General features: G+C 42.4%; 1 protein-coding gene across 1 annotated transcript in view; it reads left to right on the top strand.

Moving 5' to 3' along the window:
- LOC119524183 (mitogen-activated protein kinase kinase kinase 15-like) overlaps positions 1-18283 on the top strand; it is a 162154-nt gene that overhangs the window by 65635 nt on the left and 78236 nt on the right. The window contains 2 exon segments of the mRNA XM_037822819.1: positions 1025-1193; positions 3075-3181. Coding sequence (XP_037678747.1) covers positions 1025-1193; positions 3075-3181 — 276 coding nt within the window.

Raw genomic sequence — 18283 nt, 5'->3', positions numbered from 1 at the left:
GTTTGTTGTCAATTCTTGGCAGTCCTTGGCTTGTAGATGCATCATTCCAATCTCTGCCTCCATCTACACGTGGACTTCATCTCCCTGTTTCTTTTCTCCCCTTCTTAGAAGGACACCAGGATGTTGGGTTAGGGCCCACCCTGGTCCAGTGTGTATGACCTCATCTTAACCCGCATATCTGCAGAGACTGTATTTCCAAATAAGATCCTACTCACAGTTACCGGGGGTAGGACTTCAGAGTATCTCTTTGGGGGACACAATTAAACCCATAACAACTGCGTACCAGAGAGTATTGCTGGCTCTTGGAGAGCATATGGGTGAAACATTCCAATATGGTTTTAAACATCTTTAAATGTTTGTAAACATCCCCATTATCACCTAGATTCCCACATGAAGGAAGTTTACATTTTGCATTACAAAAACATTCTGATGGTCCAAAATGACAGCGTGAGTGACGGGGTAAATGATAAGGTTGTCCACACATTTACAAGGGCCTCCATGTGTCCTTTTTCGGATTGCTCAAGGACACTATACCAGTTTCTGGCTCTCAATCACCTGAGAGCAGCTTTGTGATTACTGGTAGGGGACCCCTCATAGAGAAGCTAGTTTTAAAGACATTCTCATTTTACTGTTTCATGGCATTTGGAGCTCTGTTTGACTTGGTGACATTCTGCCATTGGGAAAAAGAAATATTCAAGTAAGGGACCTTTTTGCCCTCTGTGTGTTTAGAAAAAAAAAAAAAATAGGGAGTGGGTTGGGTAGCAAGTCCCACGTATTGCCCAGTTTGGAAATATCTTCAAGGTTGTACTGAATGGATTTTTATTTATTTACTATCTACTGTTAGTTTCTGCAAAATATGAGTAACAAGCAGTACGCATCTCCCATTTGCTAGTGCAGGGATGAGGCCCCGGTGTGTTGGCCTACATCACGTCAGCGAGAACCCTGTTTGTTTGACCTACAAAAGAGAGCAGGGTCCTGGGTTACGTGTAAAAGTGACAGGAGTTTTCCGTGTTTCCCTCTCCAGTGTTTATTACAAAGAAACCCTGTTAAATGACATTCGGAAGGCCAGTGAGAAATACCAAGGCAACGATCTGGCAAAGGAGCTGGCTCTGATCAAACTATGCTTGGATAATACCGAGGTTCTGACCTCAGACATCGTCATTAAGTTGCTGCTGTCCTACTGTGATATCCAGGTATGACATACACTTGGTGAGGCTAAAATAGCCTGAGTTCCTCCTCGGTGGGAGGATCTCCAACTATGAAGTATTCTTATATTATGCCTATGGGAAGATAGCTGTGTTGTGGACTAACAGGTATGTGAGTTAGTTCATAAAATATTGGAGGGGGTTATATCACAGCTGACAGGCATTCAGAAGGTCACTCCAATGAGATCGTATATACAGGCCCACGTGGTATAAGAAACTCAGAATTTAACAATTTATAGGCACTTTGTAGTAGGCATTTTTCTGAGCCCTTTGCAAATACTAATTCATTTAATCCTCTTAAACCTATGGAACATGGAATCTGATTATCCCCATTTTACAAACAAGGCAAATGAGGCACAGGAAAGCTAAGTGACTTGCCCGAAGTCACACAGCAGTTGGTGAAGTTGGAATTCAAACCGAGGCAGACTGAGGCAGTTGCTTTTGCTCTTAACCTCTCTGCTATGCTTCTTCCTGTCGGCCTTTGTCACTTCCTTTTTTGTTTACCACCACCCACCAGTGACAGAGAGAGTGGGAGGTAGCAGAGGCAAGTAGAGGGCCCAGGGAATGTGGATTTATAGTCCAAGACGAGGCTTCTGGAGAGTTCTTGAGACAGGGCTTATGGGATGGGGGTACCATGAAGGAAACTGAGCTTTTCTTTCCTCAAGTTTAATGCCATTGAGCCATTCCCAAGGGTGTCCTGCCTCCCTTCCCTCTGGAGGAACGTGGGTACCACCTGCAGGACTCCACAGAGCCTGTGGGAGGTTGCTGGCCATGAGCCTTTGGGCATCCATTTGTGACCTGGCTCTTTTCCAAATTTGGGGGGAATGTGGTAAACCAAGAGGAGTGTCAACCCCTAAGGAACCCATGCCCCTAGTGACAAAGAGATGCAGCTAACTGATTTTAATAGCAGGTACTATTGGGGATCACGACAGTGGTGAAATCGTGACCCACACAACAAGAGAACAGGAGTGACCTTTCTGGAAGTCTTTCTTCCCTTGAGCTGCTGGCTCCCTTCTCTTCTTGCCTTCATGCATCTCTTCTTGTCATAACCTTCCATTGCAGTGACTCTCAGGCTCAAAAGTGAGCCATGAGGTTCCCAGAATACATTGACTTCTCTTTCCTGGGGCAACAGCATCAGGTGCAGAGCCAGCAGACAGGTCTGGGCTTTCAGTGGGGAGTGCCAGCCCACCGAGTGTGGCTATCAGTCCCGATGATTCTGAGCCTGGCCGGAAGGGTAGCAGGTAGTGCTGCTAAGAGAGTACCCAGTGGAGATCAATGTGGTAGCCGTTTTTCCCTGGGAAACTATGCACAGTTTAGAGCAGTGATTCTCAAGCGGGAGTGATTTTGTTTCTCTGTAGACATTTGACAGTGTCTGGAGATATTTTGGGTTGTCACAACTAGGGGTGCACATGATAACTCCCACAACAGAGAATTTTCCAGTCCAAATGTCAGTAGCACCAAGGTTGAGAATCCCAATCGGTTTAGATGAATTCAGTTATTTTCAACAAAATAGGAAGGACTAGGATGTTTCCCCTTGATTTAGACAGTGACTGTAAACTTTTTCTGGGCATTTATGTGCAGCTCATTTTGCAGTGCTTTTGCCCTGGATTCTGGACTCATTGCTTTCTTTTGTTACCTGTGGATTTAATCTTTTCCCCTTGATCCCTGTGTGACCTTCTCTGTCCTCCTTGCTCCCTTCCATTTTGTTTTCTTAGCTTATTTTTGTTTTATTAAAGAGCTACACAATTCCCCCTGGAAGGGAAGGCCTGTCTTTAAATGCTGAGGCTGTCTCATGTTTATTACTGTGCAGGAAAATCTGACAAGAGCTGTGTTTCCTCCTTTTCTCATCTTGGGACCTCTTGCCAACAGGACTATGATGCAATGGTGAAGCTGGTAGAAATGCTGGAAATGATGCCTACTTCTGATTTGGCTGATCAGCATAACATTAAATTCCACTGTGCATTTGCACTAAATAGGTAAGAATGATAAGGCGTGGGTAGGGTTTTGGAACATGCCATCTGGTGAAATCCTGCTTCCTCCTTTTGTTCAACATGAATTGTGTACATGCCAGGTTGTGTGCCAAGTGCCGAGGATAAGAAAATGTCTTCCCCGGGAACTTTGTCTTTGGAACAGATATTCTAGCTGTGAGGTCAGCCATGTAAAGAAATCCTTATAGCACAGGGTGATAAATGTCATAACGAATGTTTGTCCAAAGTGCTACGGAAGCATTAGCAAAGGGCAAGATTGATTTTGCTTGGGTGTTTTAGAGAAGCTTCTCTAAGGACTTTTGAGCTGAAGTTTGAAGAATTAATAAGAATTACCCCATTGCCAAGAAAGAGTGTGGGATGGAGGGGAGGGAGGATTAAAAAGACCGTTATGTGTGGACAGGAAAGAAGTGTCAACATAGAGTTCTTCATGTGCAGGGTATGTTCAGGAAGCAAGAAGCAAGATGCAGGTGAAGCAAAGGCAGGTGATGCGAATAAACATGGAGAAAGGGACCATGTCTGGAAAGGACTGCAAATACATGAATAAGGAGTTAATATTGCCTCATAGTCTTGGTGGGGTGGTGGGGGACTAGTTTAAGCAGCAGAATTAACACCATTATATGATAGAAGAAGAGGGTGCTATCTTTAAGTACTAGTATAATCTGAATGTAGGTGTGTGAATTGCTGTTGGGCAGTGGTTCCGTCTAGGACATGGTTCTCAATTTTTCCAATGAACCAGAGATTTTCTGTAGAATCACAATATTAATTTCGTTTATACATGTGGTCCAATCCTGGATTTCACTTTTTGTTTGTTTTACATTTAACTTGACTAGCTGACAATATAGTCACGGTGGGATTTGAGAACCTTTGAGGAAGTTTGTGGCGTTTCCTTGTGTCTGTATAGGGGGAAACATGATGGACAAATGATGAGTTTTCCTACATTACAGTTAATCTTCAACTCTTATGAAGTGGAGCAAATCAGGGCCCTAAATTAGTTACTAACCATGAGAGGAATGAATGATGCTTGAGCCTCAGTTGGCAAGGGCTCTGTGTTACAGGGAAAGCTGGTTTGAACCAGCCTGCTTTTCTTGCCATCTTCCTCTTCATTGCATTCAGAAGTCCTTTCAAACTGCTTCAAGTTTCCATTGAGCAGTTAAATCTGCTTGGCTCCTCAGTAACATGGGGTCCTTTCTGAGCAATATCTGTTAACTGTTGCTTACATAGACAGGTCTTTATTAGATAAGCTAATGTGGTCGAAATACTCTGATTAGGGATCCAGGCTGAAGGATAGTTCAGAAGAAGAATATCGGAATCAAAGTCCTAGGTTAAAAACCAAACGAGACCTGCCTGTTGCAAAATAGAAGGTGTGTACTTATATTGTATTCTGTTTCATTGGGTCAAGACCACCAGCAACTCCAGCAAAATTTAACAAGTTGAATTACTCGGCTAGTGCAGGGGAAACTGGATGCTGGAAACATTTATTAGAATGTCTGATGTGTCATTTCTAAAGGAGAGCCATGGGAAGAGGAAGATGCGCTGGGCCCTAGAAATGTGTGTGGAGGATATTAGTGAATGTTACTGAACCCAGCCCGTGCCAGAGGGGCTGGAAGGAGGCAGCTTGCTCTGGGACCTGGAGAGGCTCATCCCTGGGCAACTCAGCCAGCACATGGCTCTGTTGGAGGGACACTGGCCCTAGAGAATGTTGTGGACTTGTCATTTCTACAGTAGCCAACAGCATGCTTTTCTTTGTCTCATCTGTTTACGGTCATCATTTGATCACACCGCCTTAACTTTTATGCTTCACAAAAAGAGAAAAATGATGGTATCTTCCCACATTTATACAGCATCATCTCCAGGTACCTAAGAGCCATGTTGCCAAGGAAGAATACACATTTGTTGTTGTTTTCCCAGTGGTGAACAGAATCACAAAATCGGCGAATTTATGAAGAGTCTGTTTACATATTGCTCGTCTGAGAGACTAAATGCCCATGTTCATAGCTTGCTTCCAGCTGGAAGTTACATTTAAGGCTGTTTGAAAGGTTACATTTTTTAAATTAAATTCAGTTTTATTGAGATATGTTCACATACCATACAGTCATCTATGGTATACAATCAACTGTTCACAGCACCATCCTATAGTTGTGCATTCATCACCCCAATGTATTTTTGAACATTTTCCTTACGCCAGAAAGAATCAGAATAATAATAAAAAATAAAAGTAAAACAAGAACACCCAAATCACCCCCGCATCCCACCCTATTTTTCATTTAGGTTTTGTCCCCATTTTTCTACTCATCCATCCATACGCTGGATAAAGGGAGAGTGATCCACAAGGTTTTCACAATCGTACTGTCACCTCTTGTAAGCTACATTGTTATACAATCATCTTCAAGAGTCAAGGCTACTGCCAACACTTTATTTTAGAGAGGAGGAAGAAAGATAAAAAAGGAAAGGGCACAAAATACAACAACTAGTCAATAAGAGAGCTGGGACTAGAATGCCCGAATTTTAGCACCCTGCTATACATACTGGTTTTTTAAGCTGTTAACAGTATCCTGATGTAATCAAGTCATCTCTTCCCAGCAGGTTCAGCTTATATTTTGTTTGCCAGGAGGACAACCAAAATGAGCTGTGGGCCTCCATTTGGAACTGTAGCGTTGTCCTTTATATGTCCTGGCTTGTCAGAATTGTTTATAATTGAGAGAAATAGATGGTACCTGAACACTGAAGCCACTTGCATAATATACATAATCAATCCTCCTTATTCACGGATTCCTTATTTTCAAATTTGCTTAATTGCTGAAATTTGCTTACTTGCTGAAATTTGTAACCCCAAAGTCAATACTTGTGGCGCTTTTGCAGTCGTTTGCAGACAATCACAGACTGGAGAAAAATTTGAGTTGCCCAACTTCCCAGCTGAGTTTGAACAAAGTGACACTTTCCCTTCTTGTTTCAGCTCTTATACTCTAGTCAAGTGTCCTTTTTGCAAAACATTTGGTGCCACATTTTTCACATTTGTGTGCTTTTTGTGCAATTTCACTGTTTAAAATGGCTCCCAAGTGTAATGCCGAAGTGTTGTCTAGTGTTCCTAAGCACAAGAAGACTGATGTGCTTTACAGAGAAAATACATGTGTTAAGTAAGCTGCATTCAGGCAGGAGTTATAATACTGTTGACTGTGAATTCAATGGTAATGAGTCAACATTATATATTAAATAAGGTGTTTTTAAACAGAAACACACATAAAAGAAGATTATGTATTGATCAGTCAATGAAAATGTTGTGACCAGAGGCTCACAGGGACCTAGCCCCATATTTCCCCTGGGAACAGTGGTTCAGAATTCATTAATTCAGTGTTCATGGTGACTTTATAGACTGTAAGTATCACAAATAATGAGAATTGACTGTACTTTTTATAGCAAAAAGCCAGTTGCATTTATTTTTCTGAGAAACAGACCATATTCTTATTTCTCGAGCAGTGGCCTTGTCAATAACACATACTTGCCTATTGAACTATGTTTATCCAAAAGACCTACTACTTCAGCCTGATCTCATGTTACCCACTGATCTCCTTGATCCTACTATACCTACATTTTGTCTTTCTTTCTCTGGTTCCTTCTCTTTTGTCTCTCCTCCTTCATTTATTTAGTTATCACTGGATGGGCCACGTGCTAAAGGAGCAAGATTGTGAGGAGTGACTGATGTTAACAACTGATTTAAAAAAATAATATTCTCTCTCTCTCTCTCTCTCTCTCTCTCTCTCTCTCTCTCTCTCTCTCACACACACACACACACACACACACACACTTGAATTTATACACACAAGTGAAGTTGTTCTCTTCAAACGAATTATCCTGAAACTTTCTGCATTTATTTTGACAATGCTGCCATGATCCAGAATGTTATGGTGTCAGTGAGGGAGAGGTGATGTTTTCTTTGGAATTGCCTTACGAGCTGCTTATATGTCAATATCGGTACCATCAATGATACATCAATATCATTACTGTGGGCTTTGAAGACAGATGTGATTTGAATTCAATTACTTAAGGGTATGGCCTTGGTCAAGCCACTTAATTCTTGAAGCATTACTTTCCTCATCTGTAAAATGGGCTGCTGACATCTCCTGGTGAGTGTTACTTGGCGTACTTGTGGCAGAAAGCTGGTGCGTGGCTATGGCTGTCATTTTTACAATGTAACGTGATCACCTCTGTTTCTACCACCTTTGATAGAGAATCCTTGACCATTTTTAAATAGCAAAACTGCTAGCAAAATACAGAGATTTATATTCCCACAGGAGATATTTAAGATAACATAATGTAGGCTCTGAAGGAAAGTCAAAGAGAAGTTTATAAAAGTGCTGTTAGCTGGAGAACACTGTTGAAATAAGCATATATCCCTCTGTGGTGACCAGTTTGAATGGGTCAGAGTTCATTTGAATGTAGATATTTGTAGAAAGAAAAAATAGTATGTTTGGGAAAAATCAGAGTTTGTTACTTTACAGCAGGGTTTCTCACCCTCGGCAGAATCCCTGGTTGAGAAGCACTGGGGGGCATCCTGGGGTGTGGAAAGAGCACATGCTTTGAATTTTGAATCCTAGTTCTGTCACTTGCCAGCGATCTAATTTCCACAAGGTAATTGAACTCCTTAAGCCTGAGTTTTCTCATCTGCAAACTGGGATGGAGGATTAAATAAGATGTGGCATATGTAAATTGCTTGCACAGCACCTGACAATATATACTACTATTTATTATTATTAAATAATTGAAGTTTGATCCCTCCACCACTTATTCCCCTACTCATAGTTATAAAAAAGACTGTGGAGTCAACATGGCAAGTGACAAGTGATTTACTGGCTTATTCTGTAAGAATTATGGTGGTTTAAAGTAGGCAAGAAAAAATAATAATTTAGCCAAAAAAAATTGCCCCTATCTCTTAACCAATCAAGAGTTGCTCATCCAGAGAGCATTTAACTTTGGAATGGTTTGAGAAATATTTGAAAACCACTCTATTTACAACCCACAAAACCATGACTGGACTGCTGTGAATAAATGAAGATAATAGGAATGAATAAGGTAGTTCTAAGAAGCAAGTAAGAATATTGTATGTAAAACACTTGGCACAGTACCTGGAGCAAAGAAAATGCTGAATGCATGCTAATTGCCCTTCAGTTTCCTAACAGAGAATCCCACCCACCTGTGTTACCTCACTGCATTATTATCTTCCATGAGGGTCTGAACCAAAGCCATGTCATGGCCAAATTTTCTATCAGCCTAAGAAAATACAACATTGAAAGAGTAAAGACTAATAACACAATTTGTACAATAAACACAGTTAGTAAAGGGCTTGCGAAGAAGTCCCCCCCACCACCACACCTAACCCCGGATTTTCCATCAATGAGATTTAGGAAAACAGTTTCTTATGTTTATATATTTGTCTCGTGCTTATGTTTTGGGGGGAAAAATGCCTTGAAGTACTTTTTTTCCCACAATATTAAGGTCTGATTCAGGAGACTTTGTTTAAATTGTACCTTTCATCTTTGTGACTGGGCATCCAGAAAATTCCGATGATAACCAGCCCTGCATTTTTATTGTTTTGAGACTCATGGCAACACTGCTGCCTCACATATGGCAGCTTCAGGTATCAGTTGAGGACTTAAGGACTGGGAAGTTATTTGTAGTACCTTTTGACACACAGAGTAAACTGTTAATTATTAACCACTTTTGAGGAAAATCCTAACTAGAATGTAAATTGCTCCTAAAGTCTCCACTTGGCACTCTGAGTAAGCAGCACGTAGACGACCCATATTACCTGCATTTTTAAGTCCATGCTGTCACATTGAATCTGAAAGTCCAAGCAGGGTGTCCTGGAGATCCTAAACCTGCAAAAGCTGCCTTCCCACCCTCTGCCTGAGGACTTCCAACAAAAGACAGATGCCACAATTCAAGTCAGGAAACATTTACTGAGAATTTTCTGTAGGTCCAACTTTCTATGCCTTCGAGCAGATTTTCAGAGCCTTGACACGTGTTGATCCCTGTCACTGCTACCCTTGAAATAGGGACATTTATCAGAAGAAAAAGGGGGACAGCCTTTCAGATTTCCCTGGACAGATTTTGAAAAAGACGTGAGGACCACCAATACCATCCTCTGTAACCCTCTTCTAAATTCAAGGATGGCAATTTTATTTTTAGTTAAATATCAGTAAGTTAGTTTGGGATAATGCTTCACTTAAGATTCTGTATAGTTTGATTTTATTTCATGTGAATACTTTGTAGTGCATCACAGCTCTTACTTAAAATTGCAGAGAATGTATTTATACCTGTGTTGAAGGACTTGCAAATAAAGGAATTTGTTGTTAAGTTCCGAGCCATTCAAGAATCCACACAAACGCAGCGAGTCATAGTTTAAGTAGAGAATTTAAGGTTTATTAGAGGAAGAAAGCAGAAGAAGGCAGGTGGGAGCCATCAGAAAAGAAAGGAAGGAAAAATGGCTCCAGCTCCCTATCTGAGAGCAGCATTTTTTAAAGGAAAAACCCATGTTGGGTATTGGGGGGGAAGGTCCTGCTGAGTGTGTTCTGGGCCTCAATTGGGTGAGTGCTTATCAGTTTCTGCTGACTGGTTACTAGGGTTTTAACACACTACTCTTCTTTGTTGTGCACTATATTATCTATGTGGAGGAAGCAGGCCTTTTGGCTTGTTTGCGGTCATTCATCTTTATGGGGATATCTGATCTTGGCTTGTCTGCCCCCTGGAGTCTAGGCGCCACTGTGACTGGGATTCCTAAAACAGCCTTCAACCCTTAGTTTATGGCACACTTGATATTTATGAGATAAGCAGCAGGGCCCATGGATCAGACATTCCTTCTATATGTTAGACTCTTTTTCTGGGGCCTGACATTTGTGTTGTGGGGAAAGTAGTGGTTTAGGAGTCAGGAGATCCATATTTTCTCTGCACTGCTACTAACTAGTCAGGTATCTGTGGGCAAGCTATTTTACTTCACAGGACTTTGTCAACCAAGAAATAACAAACTGAGCCGCAAGGAAATGAAGGCATTTATTTGAGGTCTTAGAGTTGCAATTGGGGGAGCACAGATTCAGGGAGCAGCCCAATCGCAACTGTCCTGCCATTTCCAGGCAAGGGATTTTAAAGGAAAAGATGATTAGGCAAGTTGTTTGCAGATGGTGGATATTTGGGGTACTCTGATTATCTTCCCAGTTAGTTAGTTAACTGAGTTCTTTATCTTGGGGTTTGTTTTATGGTTGGGACGGCCTTGGGGTTTTGAGGAACACTGTTGCTTGAGGCTTGCATACTGTGGCAGTGTGTGATCTCTGGCTGAGACCTGCATAAGAATCACCTCCAGAATGACCTCCCCACTCCATTTCAAATCTCTTAGCCATAGGAACTCTATTTTTTGTTTTATTTCTTTTAACAACTTAGAAGTTGAGAATATCAAAGAAAGAGAAAGAGGGAGAGAGGCCCATAGAAGGCCAAATTGCAGTGCTGTATGCCACCACCTCAGGCACTTCAGAGGTTGATGTTTGAGCCAAGCCTGGGTGGTAAGGTGGTCTCTGGCTATAATGAGCAGTCAGGGTTAGTCTGAGTGAAGGGTTTGTTCAGTGGCTGAGATGGGAGGTTGGCCCAGGTGATTGAAGACATTGGCTGATAGGCTAAGGAACTTGGATTTTGTTCTGGGGGCCCTGGGGAGATACTGAGGTTTCGTAACCAGCAGACTAACATGAGCCAGATCCCAATTCTACTGCTATCTGTGTGACCCTGTTTTGGTTTGCTAAAGCTGCCAAAATGTGATATACCAGAAATGGATTGCCTTTTTCAATGGGGATTTATTAGGTTGCAAATTTACAATCCTAAGGCCATGAAAATGACCCAGTTAAGGCAGCAAGAGGTAGATACCTTCTCTGAGGAGAGGCCAGTGGCATCCAGAGTTCCTCTGTCACAGGGGAAAGCACATGGCTGGCTCTGCTGAACCTTCTCTCCCGGGTTTAGCTTTGGTGTCAGTGGCTTTCTCCAAAATGTCTCTGGGCTTCTGTCTTGGCTCCTGTGGGTCCTTGCTTGCTTCTCCCAGGGGCAAACTCTGGATTACATATCTTAGCTTCTTTCCAAAATATCTCTCTTTGCTTCTCTGAGCTCTCTTTTTCTGTGAGCTCTCTTAAAGGACTCCAGTAAAGGATTAAGACCCACCTTGAATGGACTGGGTCACATCTCCACAGAAACAACCTTATCAAAAGGTCCCACCCACAATAGGTCTGCCCCACAAGATTGGATTAAAAGAACAGGACCTTTTATGAGGAACATAACAGATCCCAACCAGCACAGGCCCTAAGCAGGTCACCCAACTTTTCTGAGCCCTATAGTCCTCCTATATTAAAAAAAAAGAGTTGGACTAGATGACCTTGAAGATGAGTTCATAACTTAAAGCATCATCTTATTAATTGAATGATTATAGATGGCGTTCTCCTTTATAATAATCCTTTGTCATATTAGCAATCTGAGTCCTGTTTGGGGGTGTAAATCCAATTATCTCACTGTTCCAGGAAGAGTAAAACCTATGTGTACTTTCTCAGTTTGTTTACGAGAAGCACATGGTATTAAAGCTGATTTTGCTTAAACAATAAAGATTTTTTTTCTGGAGAACGCAGGTTAAGTGCACTAAAAGTCATACTTGTAATTATTTCCCTACCAAATGCCATATTTTCCACCTACTGCCCCAGCTAGTCTCGGTCTAGGTTTTTTGAGTTTGCTAATTAATTTAAAAGCAACTTCAGGTTTTGATTTTTATCGCTAGTCCTTCTTGAAAACTTTTTATATATTCCTAGAGTCATAGTTTGGGTTCCCTCAGAAGCAGCCCCTGAGATAAGAATTTCAGTGCAGGTAGGTAGTTTGGGCAGTGATCTTAGAAGTTTCAGAAGGGTAACGGAGAAGTGAGACACGACAAGGAAGGAAGGCCATATGGGATATGTTAGTGAGCAGATTATTGCTGTGGGAAACTGAGGCTTGATCCTATTGGGGAACATGGGGGAGACTGTATAGAACATAACTCCAAGTTGCCCTACCTGAGGGATGAGGAAGCTGGGGCCCTTTCCACCAATTCCCTTCCATTCGTGGCTGAGGACTGTTCTGCCAGCTGAGTGGGGGGTGGAGAATCGTGGATGCAGTGGGAGGCCAGCAGGCCCTGTAGTGCCCGTGGGACGTGCTGGGGCATTGAGGTCTGCTGCACTTAGTATTGTTTTTGGAGTCAGTGGTGGTTTAAATCTGAAATGCCTTTTTCTGTTCATTTTTCTTGAAATACTAATTTCTGATGAACTTCTGAGACATTCTACTTTCTATTTAGTACAAAAAATGGGGAAAAATTAATTTTAGTTGTTCCTAGTGTTTATTCTGCTCTGCAAAAGACACCAGGAACAAGCTGAAATTTATACTTTTATGAGCTCTTTTTCAAGAGCTATCGATGCCATGGTTTCCTTGCTGCTCTTTTGAAGATTTTTATTTTCTGGAGAGATTATATTTCTCTATTTAGAAGTATTTTTCAGTTCTCGAAATGCATGATTGAGTGGCCAGTGGATGTGGTGCTGAGCAGGTGGAAAGCTTTTAGTGGCATGTCTCTGGATTGTGCACATACAGATTGGGTTTCTCCTCATGCAAGCTCTGAAGAGCCACTGCAGAGAGTAAATTCCCCCATGGTCCTTGCCCTCTCTGAAAGGATGGAGAATCTTGGCTCTGCCATGGATCCAAAAACAGCGTCAACTACTAACCACCATAGGACTTGTATGAGATGAGAAAATTCCAATTCAGAGTTAACCCTGTCTTTCAGCAACATGTTAGAGTAGGTCCTATGGTGATGTTAGACCATGTGCACTAAATATTATTTTAACAACTATGCCATGTTTTGGGATAGTTTTAGGAATAGTCTCCCAGCAAGTCAGATGAAAGAAGTTCTGATCAGCAGCCAGTCCCTTAGGCTATTATTTTCTGCTCTGTCTATGGGGTATTATTATCTGGATGGCAAGAGCATAGAGAAAAGTATTTGGGAAAGTGGAGGAAGTAACTATTCATTTGCTCGTTCTCCTGTGCTATTTTGGGGATGTTTTTGGGTTTGCTAATGCTGCTGTTATGCAAAATACCAGAAATGGATTGGCTTTTATAAAAGGGGTTTTATTTGGTTACAAAGTTACAGTCCTAAGGCTATAAAAGTGTCTAAACTAGGGTACCTTCACTGAGGAATGGCCAATGGCATCTGGAACACCTCTGTCAGCTGGGAAGTCAGGTGGCTGGTGTCTTCTACCTTTGCTCCCAGGTTGTGTTTCAAAATGGCATTCTCCAAAATGTTTCTCTTGGGGCATTTTATCCTCTCTTAGCTTCTCTGGAGCAAACTCTGGGCTAGCATCTCCAAAGCATTAGCAAAAGTCTGCTTTCAACGGCAGTCTCCAAAATGTCTCTCAGCTGTAGTAGTCTCAGCCTGTGATGACTCTTTTATATGGCTCCAGTAAACTAATCAAAACCTACCCTGAATGGGTGGAGCCACACCTCCATGGAAACAATCTAATCAAAGGTATTATCCACAGTTGGATGAGTCACGTCTCCATGGCAACACTAAATCAAGAGACCATACCCTAATCAGAAAGATTAATAAATCTGCCCCCACAAGATTACATTAAAGAATATGGCTTTGGGGGGAATATAATATAACCCAAACCAGCACAGGGTGTGAGGAGGGCACAGTGGGTGTATGGTGCCTATGGGGAACCAACTCTTCCTTGGTTATTTAAGGAAGGCTTTTTAGAAGGATCTGGAAAGCCATGTGGAATGAAGTATGAAACTTAGAGGGTACCTTCTGGGCTCTTCTGGGTAGGAGTACCTCAGTGAAGCAGAGCCTTTGAGAAAGTTGGCATAAGAGGAATGGAAATGGTCCCATGTGAGCCAGCCCTGCCTCCCTCCAGTCACACTCCTCCTGGTTCACTGTGCTCCAGTCCCCCCGGCCTGCCTCCAGTTCCTTCAGAGGATCCGGCTGCTCTCACCTGTAGGTATTTGCACATGCTGTTTCCTCTATCTGGAATGCTCTTTCCTTTTTGGCTTACCTGACAGAATCTGATGGTCCTTCGGGGTCTAGTTGCAATGTCCCTTTCTGAGAGGAGCTTTCCCTGAATACCAAATCTACAAATGAGGTCCTGGCTGCTAATTCATTCTCATAGCACCCTGCTCTTTTCCTTCATAGCACAATTTCTATCTTTACTCATTTCATACCTGCCATCCCTCCCACTGAACTGTAAGCCTGAAGGGGGTTAGGGGCCGCTGTCTACCCAATGCCTAGTGTTGTTGTGACACCCCGCCTAACAGGTGCTCAGTATATGTTTGTTGAATGACTAAATGATCAACTGTAGTAACGATTTGGAAGAGATCCATGTAATGAGTGTCTGAGTGTTACAGTTAAGGGTTTGGTAGTTGAAGGAAAATTTGTTGTATTTTTCTTTATGAATCTATGCTTGAAACCAAAAATATCCAGGTCACAGATGTTCAATGTATACAGAAGAATATATAAATATAATTACTGGTAATGCTCTTGTCCATAGATAACCATTGAAGTAGGACATGGCCCAAAGCAGAGAATTCAGAAGATGGAGGCCTGTGTAGGTCTGGGTCAGTGGTGATGGAAGTCTTCCTAGTGTGGGGTCTCAGGTCTCTGTTAAAATGGGAATTCCTACAGATTCAGAAGGGAATTGGTCTTCCTGACAGAAAACCCATGTCATCTTAGTGCTGTTAACTTGTGTATTAGTCAGGGTAGGGTAACAGCTATAATAAACAGCCCCACAATTTCAGTAGCATAACATAATAAAACTTTATTTTCACTCATGTGCTATTCCACTACAGGTGTATCCTGATTGGGAAATCTCCTCTCTGGGCAGTTACTTGATGGACTCAGTCTTTTTTTCCCATCGTGTAGCTCTGCCTTCTCCTAGATCCTAAGATTTCCTTTCATCCAGACAATAAGAAAAAAAAGAGCATTGGTGAATCATCAGGGAAGTTTATGTGTTTGTGTTTTTTACAGCTTTATTGAGATATAATTCATGTACAATTTGCCCACCTAAGGTATAAAATTCAGTGGTTTTTAGTGTATTCATAAGGTTGTGCAACTATCACCATAATCAATCTTAGAACATTTTCACCACCCTCCCCCCCCCAAAAAAAACCCATAACCTTTAGCAGTTACCACCCTTTTCCCCTCTAGTTCCCTCCCCTAGCCCTAGGCAAACACTAATCTACTTTCTGTCTGAATGGGTTTACATTTCATAAAAATGAGACATTTCATAAAAATGGACATTTCATAAAAAAGGGATTATATAATATGTGGTCCTTTGCGTCGAGCTTATTTCACTTTGCAGAATGTTTCTGAGGATCATCCATGTTGTAGCATGATCCCTTTTTATTGCCAAATAATATTCCATTGCATGGATCTATAACATTTTGTTTATTCATTCATCAGTTGATGGACACTTGGGTTGTTTCCACTTTGGGGCTATACCAGGGAGGTTTTCATGTGCCTGGTCAGGAAGTGATTTTCATTACTCTGCACATCTCATTGGCCGAAACTCAGTCTCACAATCCAACCTAACTGCAAGAGAAGCTGGGAGATACGGTCTGACTGAGTTCCCAGAGCAGGGGAGGGGGTAGGGAAGGAGGCTTGATGAGTATGTCCAGTCTCTGCTGCAGCATTCAAATTAGCAGAATTTAACTGACTCCATCAGTGTGGAGATCCCTGGGAACTTACCACATAGCAGGACCGAGAGTTGAGGCAGGAATACACTCTCAGCTCCTGCTGCCCCTGTGAAAATGGGAAAAGCAGCCTGAGAAATGCCCAGCTGTACACCCGGGCCTCACAGCCTATTGTAGAGCCTGCTCTACCAGAGAGTGGCTTTATGATTACTGAAAATAGCACCTTGAATTTTCCCGGGAGACAGGGAAAGTTTGGGATGATGGCAGCAGGGTTGGGATGATTTAAGAATTGTTCTGTCGTATTTTTGGAGTAGGAGAATGACCATTCTGGTTTGTGTGTCTTCTTTGGCTCTGGCCATTGTTCATACAAAAACACAGGTTGACTTTAATTGTCCCTGTCTCCTATAAATATGAGGCTTCTGGCCAGTATAGGGCACCTGCTTTCTCGTGGCAGATGTGTATGTCAGGCTGCAGTCAGGAAACAGAAACCCCTCTATTTATTGAAAATAGAAGAAATTTAATACAGGAAATTGGTTACACAGTTGATAGAAGAAGAGCTGAGAAGCCAAACAGGAAATTGAGAGGCAGCCCAGAAATGAGCATTAGCAGGAAGTTGCTCCTGCTCCTTGGTTGGAGGGGCACAGGGAAGGGGTGATGTTATCAGAGCCCAGGAGCCATGATCACCTGGAAGAAGCTGAAACTATAGTGAGCCAGCCTGGTGGGAGCTAGATGTACAGAAGAGAGGTAGCTGTGACTAGAGTCACCACCCAAAACACAGAAAGAGGGAGAAAAAACTCTGGCTCCTTCCTTCTTCTCATCCTCTAGTTAGTCTTACACTGGTGCCTCCTATGGCTGCTCATAGCTGGCAGTGAGCTGACCAAGGAGCCTGGGAAACAACCTGTGGGAGTCAGCTCCCCTGTGAAACAAAGCAGAGCAGAGAAAGACAAGGAATGTATCTGAGGGCAAACAGAACAACAATTGGCCCAGTGGGACAGTTTCAGAAACTGTTTAGTTTCTATCACCACCAACTGGGTGACTTAAAACATCAGAAATATTATTCTCGCTCAGTTCTGGAGGCCAGAAGTCCAAAATCAAGGTGTTGGGAGGGCTATGCTCTCTCTTTGAAGGCTCAAGGGAAGGATCCTTTCTTGCCTCTTCCTAGCTAGTGACCCTTGGATTCCTTGGCTTGTACATGTGTCACCCCAATCTGCCTCCATTGTCACATGGCCTGTGTGGGTCTCTGTGTCCAAACTCCCCTCTTAAGAGGACACCAGTCATTGGATTAGGGCCAACCCTCATCCAATATGACTTCAATTTGATTACATCTCAAAAGACCTATTTCTAGATAAAAGCAAATTCACAAGTACCAGGATTAGAATTTGAATGTATCTTTTTGGAGGATGCAATTCAACCCACAACAGGAGAGACAATAAACGAAGTAAGTAAAATTTAATAAAACAGGGTAGGTTGGTAGGGAGGGCCAATGAGAGGAGGGAGATTGCAATTTTAAGTTGGGTGACGGAGAAAAGATCTGAAAGAGGTGAGGGAAGAAACCATGTGACTATATGGGGGAAGAGCATTCCAAGTGGAGGGATCAACAAATGCAAACATTTTGAGGTGGGAAGGTGGCTATATGTGGGGAATAGCAAGGAGATTTGTGTAGCTGGAACTGCATAGGTAGGTAATGGGGTGTGGATAGTGGGAGGTGAGGCTGGAGAAATAACTGGACACCAGATCTTGTAGAGCCGTGTAAGCTATTCTAAGAAAATTGGCCTCTGATGGAAGATGGGAAGCCACTGGAGGGTTTTGAGTAGAGGAATGATATGATCTGACTTATGGTTTAGCTGCATCACTCTATGTTGAGAAGAGATCATAGAGGGGTGAGTGTTATGGTGCCTGCGAGTTAAAGTACAAGACAGCCAAACAGAATTTAAAGAGCCTTTTATTAGCCAGCTAGCAGGCGGCTGCCGTCTCACTCCGCGCAGGGAGTTCAGCAAGCAGCCCCCACCTGTGTGCGCTGGTGCCTTATATAGACAGAAACCGTATCCTAGAAACGCAAGCAAGCAAGCTGTTCTAATAGAAGCAGAGTTGGCAGTTTAGCTCTTGATCACAAAAAACAATTACACAAAGAGTTTCACTTGGAACTGGAGCAGTTATTGATCATACAAAACAATTTCACAAAAACAATTTCACAAAGAGTTTCACTTGGGACTGGAGAAGCTATTGATTATTAAAGGGCTACAAAAAGTTTCACTTGGACCTGGAGCAGTTATTGTTAAAAGGGTTACGCTTGGCTGATGCGTGCAACCGCAGCTTTGCCCCCCCCAAATGGTAAAGTTTTGATTTCTTTAACTGGTACAGGCCCAGTCTCAC

This window comes from Choloepus didactylus, chromosome Y (genome assembly GCF_015220235.1).
Source record: "Choloepus didactylus isolate mChoDid1 chromosome Y, mChoDid1.pri, whole genome shotgun sequence".
Classification (NCBI taxonomy): Eukaryota; Metazoa; Chordata; class Mammalia; order Pilosa; family Megalonychidae; genus Choloepus; species Choloepus didactylus.
Note: the sequence above shows the minus strand (reverse complement) of the source record. Positions and strands in the feature narration are given on the sequence as shown.